The sequence below is a fragment of the Carassius carassius genome, chromosome 16 (assembly GCF_963082965.1).
Source record: "Carassius carassius chromosome 16, fCarCar2.1, whole genome shotgun sequence".
Classification (NCBI taxonomy): Eukaryota; Metazoa; Chordata; class Actinopteri; order Cypriniformes; family Cyprinidae; genus Carassius; species Carassius carassius.
In genome coordinates, this window is record NC_081770.1 from 11,737,190 (window position 1) to 11,761,964 (window position 24,775).

Here is a 24,775-nt window from a genome sequence, read left to right on the forward strand (position 1 = left end):
GCGAACGTTCCGGCAGGGCAGTCAGGTTTCCCCGAACCCAAGCTTCTAATCAAGAAGATAGTGTCAATTGCGTTGAGAGACCAGTTGATCAAATCCATGATTTTTAGTTTGGAGAGCAGTGCAGAGAGAGTCTCTCATAAGGCAATAGACGAGAACGAGACAAGAGGAGAGGAGCAAAGCAGGGAAGGTAAGGGAGTGAGTGAGTGGGAGAGCAAATGCGTCCACCTTCATTAAGAGCCACAGGGATAATGTCTCAGTGTCTTGGATGTGCTGTTTTATTTATTTATTTATTTTTTATTTATTTTTTTTTTTTTTTGTGGGGGGGGTATATAAATCGTGCACACAATTTACTAATTCGCTCCCTCTATGTACTAAGACGTGCATACAATTACTAATTGCTAAATCATGAATCGTAAATCGTGCACATAATTTAGTAATTTATCAACTGCATTTTATTTTGATTTTTTTTTCTGGTTTTGCCTTCTGTGTTATTGTCCCCATTGATGTTTTGTTGAATTTTTTTGCTGTTTGAACTGATCTGGAGTCTGTGAACTTTGAAACATTATTACCACCGCCTGGGGGTCATTGTTGGTCTTCATATAATCATTGTGTAACTGAGAACTTGTTCTTGCACACTGATGAAGGCAGAAAGCCTAAACGTTTGTTAATTGTTTTTTCTCCTGTTTATATGAAGATATTTTTAGAGTGCAGAGACCATGGGTAACGTTTAAACTTTGAATAGTAAAAATGCCACACAAATTCATATAATCAAACTTTTTTTTATTTAATACTAAAATCTTTCATGCATACAATGGATTTCTAAGTATGTTACCCAAAGGATTAAATTTTTTTTTAAATGCAATATAGAGAATATTAAAGGTGACAACACACACGGTTTCACCCAATGTCATGTTAATCTTGAGTACCTATATAGTATAGCATCGTTCATAGCTCCAAAGAGTCTTTAGTTTTATCATATTTATAAAAGAAAAATACAGTTTCCGATTCTCTACGAAAACAGCCGAGCACCTGGAGTCGCCGTGGGCAGAGCTAAAGAGTGACGAGAACTTGCACCTATTACCGATATATATCATAGACATTTGATGCTGTTTCACTTACCATCTGCAGTTCTGAATCATGACCGGATTCTTTTATCGCTGGGATTGCTTCATCTTCCAGTATCAAATAATGTGCAAATCCATCGCCGAACTTGGCCATGTTTATAAAATTTGTCAACAAACACATTTGCAAACACAAACTCTGTTGCTGCCCAGGAAAAAAATAATTGCATCCATTGTTCATGTAATGTTGGATTATCATTCCCTTACAAAAACAAACAACAAAAAAACACTTCTTTGGAGACATTCTTCTTGAGCGAGTCCTGTGCAGTGTTGTCGAATGAGGTGTGTTGATGGGCTGCTCTTGCTCTCAGTCTAGTCAGTGTGTGTGTGTGCGCAGGCATGCTTTTCCAGGAGAAACACCCTTCCTTCTGGTTGTCTTCTCTTTGTTTCAGATCACTAATGGCTTTCAAGACCTTGTTGGCATGGACCTCACTGAGGTCCACTGAGAGACACTCATCTTCATAACCAAGCTACAGGATAGACGTCCCACATCTACACGATTACCACTGTTTGCTTTTAAAGACATTTATTAAGAGTCTTAATTGTCATGTATTTCCAAGCTGATGGTTCCGGGGGATAAATGGTAAAGCTCTTGTTTGTTCAGTTAATTTGGGAGCCAGGACCCCGATAAGGAACCATACCGCCAAAGATAAATTGTGTTCAATAAACTCAAGTAACTTGCCAAAGTGGTCCTATCTGAAATACAATGAAAACATGGTAACACAATAAAAAACATGATTTATGAAAAATAATAATAATAATAAAAAAGAGTTATCTGTTTTTGCAAATAAACTCTTCAAATATAAAAAGCATTAACATAATAAGATGTATTATCAATTTGTGGATAAAATCTTTTTAAAAATAATTTTCATAGGTTTAACACTATATTATCGGCTCAAGAAAATATGTTAATTTGACTAGAATCACCAAAGACTGTAAAACAATGTAAAACATTATTCCAGTCAGGCGAGACTTCTGCTTTTAGGAAATAGGTGGATCTATCTGGAATGGCATGAGGGTGACTACATGAAATAATTTTTATTTTTGGTCTCTTTAAACATTACTTACAGTTTTGCCTTCCAACATCTACATGGCTTTCACTGCCATTGACTGTCCATGCTGATTCTAGGAAATAAATAAATAAATAAGAGGAAACATTGAACACGTGTGTTCAAAATAATTAGGCCCCACAATAGCACTCCACAATAACATTTGAGGTCTTTAAAGGTCCCGTTCTTCGTGATCCCATGTTTTAAACTTTAGTTAGTGTGTAATGTTGTTGTTAGAGTATAAAAATATCTGTACAATTCTAAAGCTCAAAGTTCAATGCCAAGCGAGATATTTTATTTACCAGAATTCGCCTACAAAAAACCATATATTATGCTACGGTGCATATTACATTACAAATAAAAAGCAAAGGCAGTTGAGAACATTTATAAAATGAAAGAAAAGAAACTGAAACTGCAGTCACCGACCGATGAGGCAGACTCTGGACTGGAGAATACAGCGGACAGTCGAGCATAGTCAAAGTGCCTTTAAGGCAAGTCATGTCACTCGGCGGACATCTTTGAAACACCTCTCGGGCATGCAAGTGCAACTCCTATTACTTTGAATGGGGAAAACATCAAATTCTCAAAAAATGTTCATTAAGCTTATGTTTAAATTTCATATTTCAAATCACCAATGAAATCTGACAGCAACTGAATTATAAATGTTGCTTACTTTGCTCAAGTAGCTTTTTAAAAGCTTATTTCTCTACATCTCTACATCAGCCAATGCCATGTGTCTCAGACCGTTGACTGTTTCTGTAGCAACCGGGACACTTCTAACCATGTCTAAATGCACCATTCTATGGCTCCAAGCACGTAAATTCGGCTGCCATCTTGGAACGGTCAACTTGATGGCATTCACCATACTGTAGGTTCTCACAGAGCCATTGAGCCATTCTGTGTGGCATCTTTCGAATATTCAGTGATTACTATGGTGAATGTTGTCAACTTGTCAAGTTGACCATTATAATATGGTGGATGGCTTACTATAGAGGGCCCATAGAAATGGTTGCTAATGAGGCATCTACATCCATGCTTTTAATGGCAGTTGCAGTGACGCACTGATTTTACAGATTAGCGATTGGCTCTTTGGCTCAGAAGGCGGGGCTTCATTCGATAGAGCGGCCAAACAGTTGAGAATGGTCATACTGACTGTTCTATTTTCCCCCATTCAAAACATTTACATTTATTCATTTAGCTGACGCTTTTATCCAAAGCGACTTGCAATTGCTTTATATGTCAGAGGTCACACACCTCTGAAGCAACTAGGGGTTAAGTGTCTTGCTCAGGGACACATTGGTGTCTCACAGTGGATTTAAACTCGGGTTTCTCGCGCCAACACCAGCCACCCTAAAACTATGTGAGTCAAAAGTCTTGGGCATTCTAAAGTCCTTGGTGAAGTCAAAGGCCAGGCGAGATGGTTGGTAGGGAGAAAACAATCTGAGAAATATCAACAAATCCAGCAGGCAGAGGTAAACGCAGAAGTGTACAGTTCAATATATGTTCAGTTTGAAAAGTATTAATCACCTACAGTATAAACTCTCAAGTGAATAATTAGGTAGCATACTCTTAATTTTGTTTTAAAGCTTTAATTATAGAATAGCATATACTGAAATTAAATAAGATGATATGGATAAAAGTGGAGGGAAGCCAGGTTTGAGCTAGAGTTATATGAGCAGAAGTCAGGCTGTTTTTAGTTTGGATTAATTTAGTGTGTATTTGTCACGGTTGGTAGAACCGTCATCTCTGTTGGTTACTATATGGGTGGAGTTATGTGTGTCTCTCTGTTACGATCGGAACCCAGGGAAACACAGGAGACGAGAGATCCAAATGCAGTGTGGTATTTATTGGGTAATCCAAATCAGAATCCAACAAGCAGGGGTCAAAATCAGAAATCAATCCAAACAATAAACAAACAGGGAAGGAACAGGAACTGGAACAGGAAACTCGGAAGACGAGAAAACTCGGAAGGTGAGGAAACTGGGTTCTTTTCTCCAGGTTGATCAGGGGATTGTAGACCCCTGTAATAAGTATAAATGCTCCATCACATTTTTTGATGATGCTTTTGAAGCTTCTGAAAGTCAGCCTTCATTGTTTAAACATTAACCAGCTGAACAAACTTTACCAAAATCACATCCTCAGTGTCTTGTGGTCTTTCTCTTGATGCTCTCACTGGCTCTGGGGTCACTGAGGATGAAGACACCACAGCAGCATCTGGTCCTGATGAGACAGTAAGAGCTGGAGTGATGGAGCGTCTCATCTGTGACTCTCGATCATTTCCAGGATGATGCTGTGTTCTTCTCCATCCTCAGTGCACACACCAGTCTACAGACATTTACTTGCCCTACAAAAATACACATACACAATACAAAAAGTCATTACATTATTCTTTTGTTTCAGGTTTTCCCTCTTTTTCACCTTTCCTTGCAGGTCCTGCTCCACCATGAAAGATCTGCAGCAAATGCACAGAAATCAAGAATAAGAAAAGAGGTGTAATAGTTGTTTGAAATTAAATTAATTAAAATAAAATACAAACTTAAGATTTAAAATGTTTCATTTATTTTTGTAGTGTACTTACACAAATCTTTTGATGGCAGCATTCCTTCATCAGTGTCTCTGCAACAGATAAACACACGTGTCTCATCTGTCCCTGTAACATCCAGACAAGAGTCAGTCTCCTCTGTCATTTATCTGTGATATACTGCATTTACATGTTAATAACAGAGTTAATAACTGATGTAACTCACTTTTTATCCAACACAAATGTTCCTTAAATTATCAATATTGCAACTGGACAAATAAAATACATAACTTATGTTTAGTAACTTTATGTAGATTTGTTTGTTTACATGACTTACACTCATCTAAAGCAGTGTTGAAAAAAGTGAATTTTACACAATATCACACACATCACTCAGACAAGTATATATGGTTTATGTAAATCCACTATTGAGTCGTGTACTTAATGGAGCTCCCCTGTTAGTTATGCATTATAAAACATGTTTACAGCAAAATCACAAAGGCACAAAAAATTACGCCTTAGTTTTAATAAATTACTCCAAAAACAATACCACTGTATGAAAATGACTTATACACTTCAATTTAAATAATTATCTCGGAAAAAAAATAAGATTCTCACCATTGTCTCTCACAGCCATAGACAGTAACACAGCAAGCTGTCATTTTCGTCTTCTTTCCAGTTTAACGGCGGTTGGTATCCAGCTTATTTGTGCAATACCGCCCTCTTCTCCGGAGTGTGGGTCAGATAATATGTTTTCCTACTAAAACGTACACATCTCTCATATTGTCCCCTAACTTTAATATCTACACACACATCATGCATCAAATCCTGCCTAAAACCCTGCCTCCCTTAAAACGTAATCAATATTCTACTCTGTGCCGCCATATTGCCAACAACTTATCATTTTGAGGTCTCGCGTGGTTCTGTGTAATTTGGACAACTTCAAGTTACGCCTCCTACTTCAAGTTACGCCCACTTCAAGTTACGCCCCCGTCTTGCAGTCTGCAGACATACACGCTTGGCTGGGCCGGCGGCCATCTTGGGCAGTGGCGCTGGGCCGGCGGCCATCTTGGGCAGTGGCGCTGGGCCGGCGGCCATCTTGAGCAGTGGAGCTGGGCCGGCTCCCATCTTGTGCCGTGACGCTGGACTGGCAATCATCTTGCGCCGTGGCCCTGGGCTGGCGACCACCTTGTACTGTGGTGCTGGCCTGGCAGCCATCTTGTGCAGTGGCTCTGGGCTGGCGGTCCTCCTGTTTGTAGACCCCGGTCTAGAATCGGCCATCCCACCGGGAGAGACAGGTGTGACTGGGGTATTCCACAGAGACCGATGTTGTAGGTAGAACACAAACTCCCAGAAATTAAAAGCGTCCAACTGGTCCATTTCCCTTCGAGGCACCGGGTCATCCAGACCGGTGTTGAAAATGTCCTTTAGGGCCACATCATTGTATTCCATACCATCCAACCAGGGTCCAGAACATATGTGCCATAGCACCCACCTCATTCCCCTCTTGGCGGAGGGTGGTTAATTTTATGTATCTTGCCCTTCGCTCCACCATACTAGCTGGGGAGCGGGTATGAAGTCCCACACCACTGGATCTCGACATGATGGAGTCCTTCTGTTACGATCGGAACCCAGAGAAACACAGGAGACGAGAGATCCAAATGCAGTGTGGTATTTATTTTGTAATCCAAATCAGAATCCAACAAGCAGGGGTCAAAACCAGAAATCAATCCAAACAATAAACAAACAGGGAAGGAACAGGAACTGGAACAGGAAACTCGGAAGACGAGGAAACTCGAAAGGTGAGGAAACTGGGTGACGGAATGAAAAGACTCCATGAAGACAAACAGAAAAAGACCGGTTAATATAGGCAGGGCAATGACTATCAAGTGAAGACACCTGAGTGCAATTTACAGGAGTGCAATTACTGTGATGAAGGGACAAGGCTTTAATGGGAATTGTAGTGCCTACAGTGAGGTGCCTATGGGGAAGTGAGACCACTAGTGGAGACTCAGGGAAACAGAGACCAGACAGCGTGACACTCTCGTCTGCACTGATCGTTTCATGTGGGTGTCACTGTTGACATTACATATTAAAAACTAAATTAAGTAATTAGTATTTTTTTCCACTTCAGTTGTATTTGTAGCACTTTTCAAAATGCATTTTTTTCTAAAGCAGCTTTACAAGGAGTAGTGACTTACAAACGCACTGATCAATCAGACTGTCAATTAATATTTGTATGACAGTATTTCTTGTGTTTTTTTTTTGTAAAATAAGTTGCAAGATCAAGGACTCCTGCTCAATGAGAAAGTGATCTTTACACCTGTAGTTATCTAAATAAAAGCTTTATTGCATCTGAGAAATAAGAACCTGTAAGTGAAATAAGACACAGCTGCCAATGTTTGACCTGTTTTATGACTTATTAGTTTAATCTAATGTTCTAGTGATATTGCTTTCCACTTTTTATCATACTGAATAATGTGATGCTACTTTTTAAACGTTTGTTGTAAACCTTTGTTAAGATTCAGTTCACTTCAATTGATTTGTGTGCTTATATTTGTTCAAATATTTAGTTGTAAGTTAGTGGACATTTTTTATTGCTTTTTTGAGTCAAATAAAATATGAAATAAATTATTAAATGAAAAATAAATAATATTAAATGGCTAGTTAACCCAAAAATGAAAATCTGTCATTAATTACTCACCCTCATGTCTTTCCAAACCGGATCTTTGGAAAACAAATAAAGATATTTTTGATGAAATCCGAGAGCTTTCTGACCCTACATAGACAGCAAGGGTCCTACCACGATCAAGGCCCAGAAATGTACCATGAACATTGACAACATAGTCCATGTGACATCAGTGGTTCAACACTAATTTTATGAACCTATTAGAATACATTTTGTGTGCAAGAAAAACTAAAATAACGACTTTATTCAACAATTAGTGTCTGCATCACCCTAGCTACATTTTGGAGAGAACTAAGAAGCATGTGATTTCTTCCCTATGAACGTAAACAAGGAGCAGTGCATGTGTATTCTGTGTCAGCAGCACCACACACACACACACACACACACACACACAGACACACACACACACACACACACACACGCACACACACACACACACACACACACGTGTTGTTTACCTGCAGATCGAAGCATGTGTATGCGCATGCATAGAAATAGTCAAAGCTATGATTGTTTATTGAGTAATTTTTTATTTATTTATTTATTTAAGTTGAACTTTACAATTACAAAATTGAAAGCAAACAGAATGGTTTGTCTAGCTTTGTTAAATTGTAGACCAACTAAAAATTCAAATTCACTCTCTGACTGTAGATGACGGCACTACAAAGCAGCGCAGCACTTAAAAACACTGCTTTATTATGCATTATACAGAGACGAGATGAAAAGTAAATGTCTGATGTGTCTCTTCTCCTCTTTGCGTCTGTCTTGTCCTGTCTCTGGTCTCTGATAACATCCTGTTTACAGCTTCCTTTGACGCCCTTCATGCTGAGGGTGTTTGTGACAAGAACTAGCTTAGGCTACGTGCACACTGCAGGGCTTAATGCTCAATTCTGATTTTTTGAAAAAAAAAAAGATTTTTTTGCAAGGCCTTTCACATTTCCAATTAAATGCAACCTTTTGTGATGTGAACGTGAAATGACCCAGAAGTGACCCGCATGCGCAGAAGAGTACTCAACGCTCAACGACGTCACTCGTTGTTTGCGGAAGTAGCTAACGTTAAACATGGATGTCCACAACAGTGTAGTCAACAGCAGAGCTCTTTTTGCAATATTAAAGTTATTTTCCCAACGGAGCCAGAACAATTACAATCTTCTCGTTTTAAGAAGAAAATTTAAAAGAAGGAGGAGAGCAAGGTTTTTGGCCATGGCGTTTTGTGGAGCAGTGTTAGCAACGTCGGTACAGAGAAACGTGTGGGTGCGGAGTCGCAGCCAGGAGTGGTGGGATACTGATGTGAGTGGCTTCACTAATACAGAATTCATCAGTTTATCTTCTCGTTCCCGCCTACTTTAACGCAGAATTATGACGTTTGTACCGTATCAATGACGTACAGGTCGGATACATGTGGCCTGACCGTTCAGAGGGACGTCGGATTTCAAAAGATCGGATACGTATCGGATTAAGGACCACATACCCAAGTGGCCTGGGTCACATTTGAAAAGATCGGATCTGTGTTGTTCAGACTGTCATGAAAAGATCAGATACAGGTCGCATAGGGGCAAAAAAAACGGAATTGGGTCGTTTCAGCCTGCAGTGTGAACGTAGCCTTAGTGCTTCATATTCTTTAAATAATGTAAAATGTGGCTGTTTAAACCATGTCTCAGAAAGAGTTTGTCTTCTGCTTTCTCTCTTCTGTCAGTAGAACATCCACGAGAACATGCAGCACACAGAAATCCTCTTCAGCCGAGACCCAAATCGAGGACCTCCTCGCTGTCAGGCCACAGTCAAGCTCTTTCTCGAAGCGCTGTTATATCAGCTATAAACTGAATGTCAGTAACATCAATGATTTAATATCAAATGTTCAGAAACCACAAGCTTCCTCTGAAAATGCTGAGCTGGGATCATGAGCCAGTATTGTTTCAATCTTAATTACTACGGTCTGTCTATAGTATGTGAAGACCGTGTGTGAAGACATACAGACTGTGTGGGAGGTGTAACTGGAGCAGTTTATTCACACTTACCTCAGAGCTTCACTCAACCACTACAATACACACCAACAGCGCTCAGCTCTCCAGCTCTTCTGTCACTTTCAGCTTTCAGAAACTTAACAGAACATTTATGCTGTGTTTCGTTTAAATGTCAACTTTTCTGAATTCAGGCCTCTTGTGATTTGAAGAAAATGGGAAATGTTGAGACTTTTATTTTCATCTGTTTGTGCTCATGGAGTCTGGCCGGTAAGCTTTTTTAGCAACGTAATTTTGATATTTATTATTTCCAACATTTATTTTCATGTTTTCTCAGACTAATACACTGAAACTCCTTTGTGTTCATGATGTCCATTTTAACACTTTTCTCTTTCACTCACATCAAAGTGTTTATTTATTGCACTTTAATTATACATTGAAATTATACATTAAGTGCAGAGTCAGTAATTGTATTGCAGTGAGAAATATTCAAATAGTTTCAAAAAGTAAAATATATTTGTTCTTCAGGTGTGTTTGGTGATGAAGTGAAGTCAGTGTCAGTGATGGAGGGAGACTCTGTCACTCTGAACATCAATCTTACTGAAATACAGAAAGATGATCAGATAATGTGGAGATTTGGACTAAACAACTTTCTCATCGCTCAAATCATCAGAAAAAACAATATGAGCAAGTTTTATAATGATAGTGCTGATGGGAGATTCAGAAACAGACTGAAGCTGGATCAGACTGGATCTCTGATCATCACAAACACCAGAATCACACACTCTGGACTTTATACAGTCACCAGCAGAAGATCAGAGACACCGCTCAACATCTTCAATCTCTCTGTCTACAGTGAGTAGAGAATTATTCACCCTGTTGACAACATTTGATCTGCGAGTGTTTCAGTGATTGATTCTGGCTGAGGACTTTATGAAAAATAAGTATCTTAAAATGTTTAAACCTGAAATAATATTACTGACTATGTAATACATAAAAGCACTGTGTGCATAATTTGACAGTAACAGCTCGACTGGAAATGAAGCATAATGAAAATATTCTGTTATATTTACATTAAAACTTCAATATTAATATTGTAATAATTTTTTTCATTTTATGATCATGTAGAATAGAAAAAGAAAAATATTTTATATAAAATTATATCTAAAATTTGATATATAAAAGTATAATAATATAGTTTAAATCATCTTATAGTCTAAGACATGTTTATTAATACTTTTATGGTGGATTTTCATATTAGAAAACCTAAAGTCTCAGTCTGGGATAAGAGTAAATCTATAAATCAATACACAAAATGTATTTGGTTTCAACCCTGTCACACATCAACACACATACATATGTTTCTTTTAATTTTAGAAATTATTTTATATATAAAATTCATGAACTGATTCAAAAATAATTCAATAATGATATTTCAATTCCACTTATATGTGAATTTGTTATCAAAGTCATATGAGTGTTGAACTGTCAGCCACAATGAACTTCTCTAATATCTCTTTTAATATCTCTCTAACAGCTCGTTTGCCTGTTCCTGTCATCAGCAGAGACTCTTCACATTGCTCATCATCATCATCATCATCATCATCCTCTTCATCATATTGTTCATTTCTGTGTTCAGTGGTGAATGTGAGTCATGTGACTCTCTCCTGGTACAAAGGAAACAGTTTATTGTCCAGCATCAGTGAGTCTGATCTCTCTCTACATCTGGAGGTGGAATATCAGGATAATAACTCCTACAGCTGTGTGATCAACAACCCCATCAGCAACCAGACGAGACATCTCAACATCACTGAACTCTGTCAGACATGTTCAGGTTGGACAGTGATGATATTAACATTGCATCTCATAGTGCTGATATTTCATTTAGCATTTGTTCAGACTGGCAGATACATTCGTACAAATGTCTCGTTATGTCTGTTACAGAATACGACCCAACCGTGTTAATCTCTGCTGCTGCTGCTGCGGCTGGATGTCTGTTGATTGTTGTTGCAGTCATGATCTTCACCTGTAAGAAAAATAAAAAAGTCAACCAAGAAGGCAAGTATAACCTAATGCTTATACATCTGTAAAAAAAAAAAAAACATCAATAAATAAATGAATAAATGTTAATAACATTAAAATAACATGAAAGAGTGTTCTACAGAAAAATAAACAATAATTCTCAAATGTGTTTTATCATATTAATTTTATTATTATTCATGTCTATCCTTATTGTTGCAACAGATACAACATGTACAGAAGAGATCATTTACTCTGAAACAACATTCAACGAAAGAAAAGCACAGAAATCGGTAGGAGCATTTGTTTTGGTTCAAGGCTTTTTCTTGTGATCTGTTGAGGTAATATTTATTCAGAGTGCAAGAAAGTTAAGACATTCATTGTGTGTGTCTACATCCATGAACAGACATAGTGACAGTCCACATAAATAGGCAGTGCACTAGTACTTCAGCCATATTTAAAACCAGTGGTTTAATGTAAGGAGGATTAATAGTAGGCTATCTGTCCTATACTTGAGTTTTCATATTCCAGCCAAATTTTACTTTTACTTCACTACATTTCCTACATTTTCCACATGCTCTCAGGCATCATTTATGTTCTTTCCTGAATTAAAATGTGTACTTTTACTCCGATACATCTGCAAACACCTTTGCCCAAGTGCAAACAAGTGCATGCACAACCGCGAATGATTCATTTCCCACTCAAGTCAAGGCTGGGGTTGAGATATACATAGCTGCAATGATATGGTCAGCGTTGTTGTAACGATGTGCAATCCTGACATTTTCACCCAATCACACACACAGAGTGCACACACACGTTGATTTATTAATCTTGATTTATTAAAAGCTTCTGCTTTTTATATTTATATTATATTATTAATATAATTAGCTTAATCTATATCACACAAAGAGTACAGTTTTTCTGCAGATATAATCATGAACACGTTGAATGATATTTATATACAATTTCAGTAAAGCAATAGGTGACTTACTTTTTAGACACACTTTTGCTCGTTTTCGCCAACGAAAGTAGCTCCAAACTAATATCACAGCGCTGTTTTTCATCTCTGATAAATGGACGGTGTGGACTTATTGTTGGAATCAGCTTTTTGAATGAATCGGTTGAATAAATGATTCAGCGATTCACTCATCAACACAGTCAAATGCTTTGTTTCTGAATGAATCAGCCGTTTGAATGAATCTCGGTTGAATCCCAAAGACTCACTAATTAACAGTCACTTCTTGTCACCTACTAGCGGTTATCATTTCACATTTAGGCTATTTTTTCATATTTTCAATTATTTAATATATAAGTATTCAACATTTAATGTTAAAAACAAAACATTGTGCATATTTATGCGTCTGTAACTGCAGGTTTAATGCATCCATATCCCCTCTGAAATACATAAACTGTGTAAATACATCTAAATGCTATTTCAGATGCAGATTCCAGAACCATTTCTTATATTGGAATGAAATACACTAAGTACCGGATGAAGTGGTTTTTATTTTTACACAAAAATATCAAATGGAAGAAATAGTTGAAACCGAACACAATCTTGCTACTCAAGCTGTGTATGAACATTTGATATATATTTATTTGCTTCTTTTCCATTTTGCCTTTATTAGTACTTTTACTTACAAGTACGGTTAAGATTAAAAAATACTTCTCGGACAATAAATATCAAATACTTTAAGATTTTACTCGTGTAATATTCTAAACGGTGACTTCAACTTCTACCAAGTCATTTTCTGGTAAGATGTCTGTACTTTTACTTGAGAATGGCTTTCAGGTACTTTATATAACACTGTTAAAACAGCATTGAGCAATGTTTTTGAGTGATGTGTGAAAACAACCCAATGCAGGTTTATCTTCACACTTGTTCTGCACCTTCTTAACCAGCTTTTGGCACGTTGCATCTTATGTGTGAATAATGTGTTCATTTCCTTTCTCTTGCTCCTCTCTAAGTAAAGTACTAAAGTAGTTATATGTTCAGTTTTTATTTAAAGAGTACTTAGCTAGTTTTAAAGTAGTTTCAGTCCTGCTGCAGGCATCTCTCAGGCAATTTAATAAAAAAAACACTAATCTTAGAAGAAAATTTCAGACAGCACTTTATATTTAAAGTTAATTGCTGAAGGAATGATCTGTACATTCTAACTTTTCTCTTTTGTCATTCCTCAAAATGTATCCCCCAATGCAGTGTTTGACACTTACATTATAATATCAGTAATATCAAAATAGTTTTACCCCCAACATGTGGAGATACTATTATATGCAATTTAATGAGATCAAATATATTGATGTTATTTTCTAATGTAGTGCATTTTCTTGGCAGAATTTAAAGGATGAAGATAAATGATCTTAATAAATACATCAGTGATGTGAAAATGTGTTTTTTGTTTATTACAGAGAGATAAAGAGAAGGCTGATGTGGTGTATGCAGGAATCGCTGTGTGATGCTGATCAGACTCTGATTCTGGAATAAATAAGTGACATTCAGCCAAGTTTGGTGAGCCATACTCAGAATTTGTGCTCTGCATTTAACCCATCCAAAGTGCATACGCACACGCGCACACACACACACACGGAGCAGTGTTCATCATTTATTCTGCGGCGCCCGGGGAGCAGCTCGGTGCCTTGCTCAAGGGCACCTAAGTGGTGTTATTGCCAGCCCGAGACTCGGACCCACAACCCTAGGGTTAGGAGTCAAACTCTCTAACCACTAGGCCACAACTTCCCCTTAAATACTGTATCAGTGTCAAAATGGTTTTATTTAAATATAAATGTATGTAATTTATTTTTCTTTTTTTTCATGTCACACACACACATCTTTGAATACTTGTGAGGGTAGTGGATTTCAAACTAAGATAATTATATTTATCACAACTTCTTGACTTCATTCAGTTCAAATCTAAACATGATTTGCTCACAAGCCATCTTATGCAAGTTATGCATACTTTTATTCTAAATGATCAAAGAGGAAGAGACCATTCACACAGCACACGTGCTTTCAACTGCACATTCTTATAGTGTAAACCACTGATCTCTAAAATGACTTGATTGCTCATTGTGTTCTCAGCTATAGGCAGTGAAGCCACTGGAAGCCACAGGAAATGCTTGACAAGCATGTCACACAGGATTAGTTCTTAAAATATGTAGATTATTTTTCACTATGTTCACAATCTGTAATATTTATCTTGTGTATGAGTGTCACATTGTTGGAGTGAGTATAGTTGGAGTGAGCACTGATTAATTATCAGTCATGTTTCAGATGCACGGTTTTGAGTTTTGTGTCATTTAAAGTTTCTTTTAAGGGTTTTTGTGAGTTTAGGAATGTTAATGTGGCTTTCAGTCAAGTCAAAAAGTCAAACATTATGACATTAATTAATCATATCATATTAATGAATGTCTCTTCAGGGCTTTGAAGCTGTTTTTGATTTATTTATGTTTGTATTGATTTAAAACAGATGCAATAATTGTGTCAGTCCTGCATATCTCTGATAATAAAGGGTGATCTGTTAATGCTCCACCTCCTCTCTTACTATGATTTTATTTTGTAGAACAAATTTCTTTAAAAGTTATATGCAAGATATATTTCATTATTATTATTTTTTGTGTGTGTGTTCCCTTTTTGTACAATAATAAATAAAGATGCTTCACATGTTCCTTACATGTTCTGACTCATTTTGACCTTTAATAGACTGTCACGGGTTGTTTGCAGACAGGGAAATCTTGAAAGCGAGGAACAGGTGTCATAACAAATGTCTATCGGAATAAAGCTGATAACAATCAATCAAGTCCCTTCAGTGTATATTCCACTCTGCCCTTAATTTGATCTTTATCAATTCTGACTGTTTTTACACATTGTGGAATTCATGACTGTTAACCCCCATCAGTTCTCTAAAATAAGTCATAGATGTTTGGCCCGATCAAGTATCTTCATTGTGTTCATCCGTTAAAATCATTGGTTTAATCTGTGTTCAGTTATCATAATCAAACTCCAGTCCAGCTGAATCAGCCACAACACAGTATAAGATGACAAGCTAATTATGCAGAGTTGGGAGCTCTAGGAACAGCTGCGTCAGTTGAGTGACTTACCACATGAAAAGCTTTTCAGCAAGACAGATGAGCTCAAAAAAACAATCTGAAAGATTTTACAGTTGATCCAGGGACACTTGGTGAAATCACGTTCATCGAAACAGAGGCTTTCAGGTGCCACAAGTGACAAAAAAAAAAAAGTGCAGATATTTTTAAACGTGTGAGAAAGAAACGAAGTGCCGACAGCCAACCTCCACCCACACACTTCCCTCTCCTCTCTTACTTCTCTCCTGTTACAGAAAACAAGGTCTCCAGAGCTTTCTGTGCCAGCTGTTCTTCAATATGTCATTCCTTACACATTTAAGCAGCCTCTGGTATCCCTACTATTCAAGATCTAACATTACATCAGCAGTTATAATAATAGAAACCAATCTCTTCTTCCTTTTTTTTGTCAAAAACTCTTGAAAGAGATGTGTTCAATCAACTCTATGCTTTTTTATCTCCTAAAAGCGACCTACTTGACAATAACCAGTCAGGCTTCATAAAGCAAAGTAGTCCACCCTTCTGACGATAAAACACGTGAGTCTTCACTCTCTATTTTTATCTTTGATGGCCTGAGGGTGAGAAAATTAACAGCAAATTTTCATTTTTGGGTGAGCTCATTTTTGGGTGAGCTCATTAAGACACATATTTCACAACTCATTAAGATTTTGGTAAACCAGAAAAATTTGTATTGTATATACAAACACAGAAGTGAAAAAATGTTTAGCTAAAATCTACACTGTATTTTTTTAAATTTTTTATTAAAAGGGACATATATATTGAATAAAATTTACATATTCATAAATGATATTTTCTCATTGATAAATACTCGAGACAGTTGAAGAACATCTCCATTCTTCTGCGTATCTGATTAATCAGATGGTGATGGTGTTAATCAATGGTGTTGTCTTCTTTCTTCTCTTCTGTTGAAGACTTCTGGATCTGATGTCATAAACTAGCACAGCAACAGTGGCCACGCCCACCAGAGCAGAGAGAGCCAATCGGATCACAGCTTCGGTAGAACCACAACAGCATGTGCAGACTTCTGAGAGAAGAAATGAGCAATGTTGAAACAGAAATATGATTCATTTAGTTTTGTGGGAAAATATAGTATGATGCCCAACCTGCACATGTCTGACAGAGTTCAGTGATGTTGAGATGTTGAATCTGGTGGGTGATGGGATTGCTCAACTGTAATTGTTGTTTTCCTGATATTCCACCTCCAGAGGAAGAGAGAGATTGATGCTGAGATCAGACACACTGATGCTGGACAATAAACTGTTTCCTTTGAACCAGGAGAGAGTCACATCACCCACATTCACCACTGAACACAGAAATGAACAATATGATGATGATGATGATGATGATGATGATGATGATGATGATGAGCAATGTGAAGAGTCTCTGCTGATGACGGGAACAGGCAGACGAGCTTCAAAATATAGGAAAATAAATCAAATTCAATAAATAGGAGACCTATGATATTTGTTAGTTCTTTGATATTTAAGAAAAATATTAAATAAATATGATATTAAAGAAATAACATGATTATAACTTTTGATTATTAAAATAACGAAATATAATGTTTTTACAATTAATCTTCTATCATTTTAAAATACAGTAAATAAATGTAAGTAATTCTTTCTGTTGATTTGAGCGATGAGAATTTGTCCAAATCTCCACATTATCTGATCATCTTTTTGTATATCAGTATCATGAGTGTGAAGATTGACAGAATCTCCCTCCATCACTGACACTGACTTCACTTCATAAGCACCATACACACCTGATCAGAAAAAAAAAAGGTTTTAACAATTTTTAAAAGTGATTAAAAATTTTGTGATTTAAAAAAAAAATTCACTCTGCACCAAAGCATTTGGGTATATTAGTTTGATAAAACTTGAAAGCAGGCCCGAGGGGGCAAATCGGGGGTTGGGCGTGTGGTGTTGTAACATTTTCAAGTGAACGCTGGAATAAATATCAATTAGGTAGCATTTTACAATAATGAATTAACATGTTAATACATTAACTAATGAAAGTGACATACAGCCAAGTATTGTGACTCATACTCAGAATTTGTGCTCTGCATTTAACCCACAAAAAGTGCACACAGACACACACACACACACACACACACACACACGCGCACGCACACACACACACACACACACACACACACACACACACACACACACACACACACACACACACACACACACACACACACACACACACACACACACACACACACCCCGGAGCAGTGGGTATCATGTTTGCTGCTGTGCCCAGGGAGCAGGCAGGTGGGGGTTTTGGTGGTTCAGTGCCTTGCTCAAGGACACCTCAGTCGTGGTATTGCTGGCCCGAGACTCAAACCCACAACTCTAAGGTTAGGAGTCAAACTCTCTTACCACTAGGCCACGATGATACGAACGTGACCACTTGATAAAACTATTTTTTATGGGCAGCTTTTCCATCTTAAAGTAAGCAGAGGCAACAGCAGGCAGTTGTATGAGTAAGACTATAATACACGTTTAATTCAAGCCCGACCGTCCCCCTCGGTCCGAAGCGGGGCACAGGGATGTCACACCTCTGGCCCCCGGCCTGCTTGAAAATATTATAAATGATGGAAATAAATAACTAATAGGCCTATAAATAATATGCAGGCGAACACATCATAATATAAACATAACTGAAGCCATTAAAACACTTACCAGCCAGACTCCATAAGTACAAACAGATAAAATATATTTCAAACATATTTTTTTGCCAGCAGTTCACCAAACAGTTTGTGACAGAACTGCTGCTGTGAACAGGTCATGACTCTCTTGAACACATCCAATGTGTTGTATTAAGTGTGGTTAAGTGAGTGTGAGCCTTCACATTTGGAGGTTCATATTTGTTTTAATAAAAGAAAATCCTAAAAGTATGTTTTTAGAAAGAGTTCTTCTTTCTGTAGATCAGAGTCATATTCAGTCTCTGAAGGAGGAGTTTGTTCACGCTCACTGCAGAGCTTCACTATACCGCCTCACTACAAACTGACAGCTTTACTCACTCTGTTACTAAATATTTCACATTTTCAAGACCTGTGTCAGGACCTGATTATTATTATCACTGTTCTGTTGTGAATCAGTTTCGTAATCTGCTTCTTTTCATCTGTTTGTGCTCATGGAGTCTTGCTGGTAAGTATTTCTATCATTTTCATCAGTTATTTTGCAGCTACTGTTCAGCAATTACAAAACGGTTTCCCATCCACTTTTACACTTTAAAGACTGTACTGTCCTGTAAAGTTTGTACTGCAGTTATACTAAAATTTAACTTATATGTATACTCATAGTTTACTAAGTAAATACTTATATGTATACTGATAGTTTACTATGTAAATACTTTCAACACTTTGAAGTATCGTCTCAGTAAACTACTAGTTTAGTAAAGACTGTATAGTTCCAGTCAATAGAAGAAAACACAAACATGAACCAGACGTTTTTGGCCACATCTGAGTGTGGTGCTTTACTGCATCCAAATAGTAACAGAAAACATATTGTGTAAAATGACTTATTTATTTATAAACTTATGTTGATGTGAATTTCATTGACATTAAACGGAATGAACATATATTTCCGCTTATTTAAATGTACATTACGTCTAATGTGTGTGTGTGTGTGTGTGTGTGTGTGTGTTAATTCTCATAACGTTTTTTTTATTATTTTTTTTTTATTCAGAGCTAACAAATGTGTCAAAATTAATAACTGTTACTGTCAGTATCAGCAGTACCATTGTTTTTCCAAATGTGCTTTTATTTGTGCTTTGTTTCATAAAAAAAAAAAAAAAGAAAAGAAAAAAAAAAAAAAAAAAAATATATATATATATATATATATATATATATATATATATATATATATATATATATATATATATATATATATATATATATATATATATATATATATATATATTATATTCGTTAATGAATGTGGTATTTAGGTCAAAAGGTCAAACATCATAACATTAATTAAAGAAATATGATATTAATCGATTTCAATCCATGGCTTTTGAGAACCCCTTTTTTGTTGTAATTATGTTTGTATTGTTTCCAATTTTGTCCGTCTTTTTTTAAATTTTTTGTTGGTGTTGTAATGGCTACAATTACAAACAGTCCATAAATGAACCTGATGGAGCGCCACCTGCAGGATGAACATGCTATTTCACTAACAGCGCTCTCTTACTGTGCTATTTTAGTGTGTAAAAATACAAAACAAACCAAACAAGAAAAATATAATACCAAGTTATGCAGGATATATCTTTATTTATTTATTTGTTACTTTGTTTGTTATGCCTCCTTTTGTACAAGAATAAATAAACATGCTTTAGTACAATCAAAATCATTCTTCATCCTCATGCTTGATCTTTGCAGATATCATAAAAACATCTCTACTCACTTTTATTATATTTAACTTCTTTATTCTCTTAATTGTTGTTACATTCTTTATTCTGCTAGTCTTGACATGTTCAGGTTTGTATTGTCAAGTTTGCTGGGTTATGCAATTTAATGGAAAACCTGTTAAAAAGTATTTTAGAATATGGTGTCTTTATGTAGCATTCATATGACCATCAAACACGACTAATACAATGATTCAGAATAGCAGATCAATACACAATATGCCTCTGCCAATAACAGCTCATCTATATTTGCTTACATGTATTTATTAAGCAAGCACTTTTATCTAGAAAATAAACCCAAGAGACAATACCAGGCCATTAAAAAGATATTGAAAGCAATGTTTTTACATTTACATTTTAAAAAATGCCTCAAAATGTGTCAACTGAAGGTTACACATGTTAACCTCATCTTGGCTGCAGGTGTTATGCTTCTAGAAAGACGTTGACCAATGAGAAATGGTGAGAGTGAAATGAAAAGCTGAGATGGAAAAAACAAACAAAAAACAGCTCATATTCACACGATCACAAAAATAAAGGTGTGAACTTTAGTCCCATCAGTTCGCAGTCATCTCTGCTCTAAATTTGATCTTTATCTCTAACATTTTTTTTTTACCCATTGCTGCATTATCGTCTTGTGATCTCTACAGATGATTGCCCTGATCAGTATCTCTACCGTATCTCTATTGTCACCCCTGTTCAAATCAGTTTCAGTTGTGTTTAGTTAAACCCACACAAACCACATTCAGCTGCCCTACAAGCAGCAGTTGCATCAGTCAACTGACCCTCGACAGATTTGGATCAAACAACCCCTGATGAGTTCAGTTCGACAATCTGAATGATTTACAGCAAACATGCAATACTAAATATGCTTTTTATGGGGAGGGAGCTTGTGAGAGTGAAGAACTTCAACACGTTGTGGTTTAATGCACTCTTCTGCTAGAAACAAACACTGGTTTACATAACAGAAACTGACCAGCGCTTTAGAAAATTTGTTTGTCAGACCTGCTTTTTGAAATATAATCACATAATCACATTACGATAATATCTAAAATGGATTGAAGAACATAATTTTGTTTATCGATAACTTGAATTTCACAAGGCCGTTAAAACGTGTCAAACTTGAATTATTATAGCGGCCCATTCAACTTTTAATATAGCATGCCTTTAATATCTACCAGAATTATGGCGATTGAAATCCTTTATTTTAAGAGATGATTTAATGAAATGATCTCCTCCAATAAGAAGTTGCCTTTAAAACACATGGACATGCATAATACTGTGCATTGCAAGCGTGTGTGGTTAGATCTAGGCCCTCCACCTGTGGTTAAAAGCAGGGCATGTTATGTTTTGCACTTGACTACTTCTGTGACATATTTCCTGTATTTGGCCAAAGTGAGCATGCAAGTGTGTGTACAGCTTTTCATTACCTGACGGGACACACTGATGCTGTTGTAAAAATGCAAGTGTCTAAAGAGCTTTATTTAGATTTTTAATACTTAGCATTTTAAAAATGAACTTCTAAATGTATGTTCGGTAGTCCCTATAGCACAAATCGGTGCTTCTTCCAATTAAGTGATAAAAAAACAGTTGGACAAAATTAATGTAGTTATCTTTGCACCAATAAAACGTGCAACAGTTGACTGTCTAATTATTATTATTAATATTTAACTTACATAGGAAAGCCTTCCGTGACCTCTTTGCGAGATATAGCCAAAAAGTCTCATGATTTATTCCAATATACGATTCCATGATGGGATACACTGAAATCTTGGAATAACGCGCCAGAGTGTGGATTTAGTTTGTGTTAAAGGCACTGCACTTAGTGTTTTTTTAAGATCTGGACAGTCTTGTAGCTTTCTTTCTGGCACGTGCACACACTCTCAAGTAGCCGAGACCGCAAGTGTGGGCATTTGGACAAAGCATTAGTTTGAAGTGTTGTAGATGACACTTTATTCACCGCTGTTAGGCTATGCCATAGTAATATACACTTGCACTAACATATATTCATTTAGCAGACTCTTTTATATAAAGGGACATAGAATTGAGGAATACAATAAGCAATTAATCTTAAAAAAGGCAAATAAACACAGGAAGTGCTCGCAATACAAAGTTTACAGGCATTGTTTAGAGTAGTATAAGCTAGACAGAGAAAGATTAAGAAAAGAGAAAGCAAAAGAATGGCCTGGTCTTTCTGATGTTGTGCAATGCAAACCTGCAAACCTACTTTCAATGGCCAAAGCCCGCCCAAGAGGCCATATGACATTATATAACACTTAAGTTAAGATTATTTTAAGTTCAATTTAAAAAGGCTATTAATTCACATTCAAGTGTTCTAAATGTTACATATAATCAAGCAAAGAAGGCTATACTGTATATGAACAAATCCCTCTGTAAAAACCTTCAGGATATACAGTAGAAGTGTAAAGTTTGTGCAAGTGGAGAATTATGTCTCAGTGCAGGAGAAAAACTCATTTTAAGAACATGGTCTAGTAATTGAAATCTATTGCTACAAATAGACAAAGTGCTGTTAAGAAACACGTCACAGTGTTTTTTGGATGTCTCCTTTCCACTAGTCTGAGAAAAACTTTATGAAACACCAAAAAGCCCAAATTCTCAAACTTGACAGTGTCTCCCCTTAAAACAAGAACAATTTATTTATTTATTTATTTATTGCCTTTGGATTAAGTGCCATTTGCAGATATGTGTTATTGTTTTAATCATAAAATCTCTTCATTGTAATCACTTTCTCCTAAAAAAAACTCTCCAGATCTCCTCTTTTTAATTTGCCATTGTCTGTTTTTCCGACGGATTCCACAGGAAATCAGAAACTTCAGTGATACCTTTGTTGAGCAAAGAGGATGTGGATGAAGTGAAGGAGCTTGCAGAGGTTGAGTTCAGTTTAATGAGATAAGCCACACCCAGCAGTGTCAATCAGTCTGACATCATCAACATTTGAGCTCACCTAAAAAAAAAAAAAAAAATAAAGCTCTCTCATCATTTACTCTCCCTCACATCATTCCAAACCAGCATAACTTTTAGTTTTTTTGCAGAATAAAGCTGTAGGTTTGGAACAATGTGAGAGTGCTTAACTCTAATGGGTCCAAAAGACAAAGTATAATGATGCGGACTTAACCGGCCCCTGTAAAAAGAGAAGTGAGAAGGACATGTGAATTTATCTGGATGAATGTTATTGTGTTAATATGATAATATACTGCAGCAGTAAGAGAACATCAAAGTGAAACCGAAAGTGAATAATATTTTTTTTTAAACGTACCGCACATTGGAAATAAAAACAGAAAGATGCTTAAAGTTCCTTTCCTAATGTTATTAATTCCATCAAAATCAGATTTTTATACATAATAGTACTGAAACATAACACCCACCAGACTGACCAAAACATGACATATTTATATACCAATAGAGACTAACTTATGAATTTACATGATGACTGATGCTATAAATGAGCAGAAAGTTTATTCTTCCATATTCAGAAAGCCTAAAGGGACATGCTCCAGATGGAGGCAGCAGCAGTATCTTCTTCTTCATAACACCGGATCACAAACAACAATAATGCATTACTGAACTTAAGTTAAAGTGAAAAACAGACAAACTAATAATACACATAACTGTTTGTATGTGAATTATTATTATGTTAGCCTATGATATCCTAGACAGAGGATATCATAGGCTAATAACAAAAAACTCTTTAATTCAGAGTTTTGACACTTTCCATTCTAAAAAAAATGAAAATTAAACTAAATATTAAACATGGCTTTCAGTGAACAGCTCACTGCTTTATATATATATAAATAATGACACAATACAGAAAATAAATGCTATTTATATTAATTTGAATAACCGTGCTCATCAAATCACGTCACACACAGAGATCATTGGAGATATTAAATTTATTTTTAGCACGTAATATTATACAAAAAACACATGCCATGGAAAATGACTTCTTCACAATATGTACCCATACATTAGTCTAAATTCTCTTCTATTTCTATTTTATAAGGCAACACAGCACACTACATGCAGTAACAGTATGTGTATAAACAGTACATATTAAATACTTGAGTAGCCTACATAATGTTTTTAATGTTCTTTACACTTAGAAAAAAAAAATGCTTTAACCCCTTAACTGTCACTCACATTTTTTAATATAGACTTTATAGTGCACGATCCAAACTAAAAATTTGTATAATTCATGAATGAAAACATTTTGTAACATGATATTGATATACCATTTACATGATAATGCAATGTCTGATTTTAAAATGGGTTTTAAAGGATGAATTTTGAGATTTTAAGTTTTCAGTTGATATATAATTTCTGATGATTTCTAGAAATGTGATAGAGAAAAAGTCAATAAAGAAATCTTTTTTTTTAAACAACGGTCCAAACTCCTGTTATAATGTCGATTTTTGAGGGTGCACTCTTGTCATAAATTAATCTATTACTTTTCCTACTTAATTTTTAACAAAAAACATTGGTAAATTATATATTCGGGAGTCTTAGACCTTTTCAACGATATATAGTTTGTCAAGATTAGATTAGATGTAATCGTAATATAGTGAAGTAAATGTACAGTAGGTGTCCCGTATACAGGACGGGGTGACAGTTAAAGGTTAAAAAACGGTTCACTGAAGAGTTGTTCGGGGCGATTAACATTTTTTCTTTATGGCATCATTGCGAAAACCGATTCTTCACTCTTATAATGTAGCTACACGAAAAAACACTCCTGAACCTGTCAAAATCAGCTTAGTGTTTGGAGTGTCACATTGTTCAGAGTGTTCAAACTATTTATCTAGGCTTTTTAAATCACACCCTATTCAGATGTTTGGTAATTGTAGAGCCAAAAATCATTTAAAGGTGTCACACTTCATGCTTCTCTA

General features: G+C 36.1%; 1 protein-coding gene across 4 annotated transcripts in view; it reads left to right on the forward strand.

The window, feature by feature from the left end:
• The window catches only part of LOC132160299 (SLAM family member 9-like), a 211,660-nt gene that overhangs the window by 91,318 nt on the left and 95,567 nt on the right, over positions 1-24,775 (forward strand). For 2 of the 4 annotated variants that reach the window (XM_059570064.1, XM_059570063.1), the window contains exons 2-3: positions 9,870-10,196; positions 10,879-11,175. The exons of 1 other annotated variant lie outside the window; for it this stretch is intronic. In XM_059570064.1, the coding sequence (XP_059426047.1) occupies positions 9,905-10,196; positions 10,879-11,175 (589 nt within the window). In that variant the 5' untranslated portion in view covers positions 9,870-9,904. Of the gene's footprint in view, positions 1-8,989; positions 9,612-9,869; positions 10,197-10,878; positions 11,176-24,775 lie in introns of those variants that run through there. One more of the 4 variants, XM_059570061.1, reaches the window with a different exon arrangement.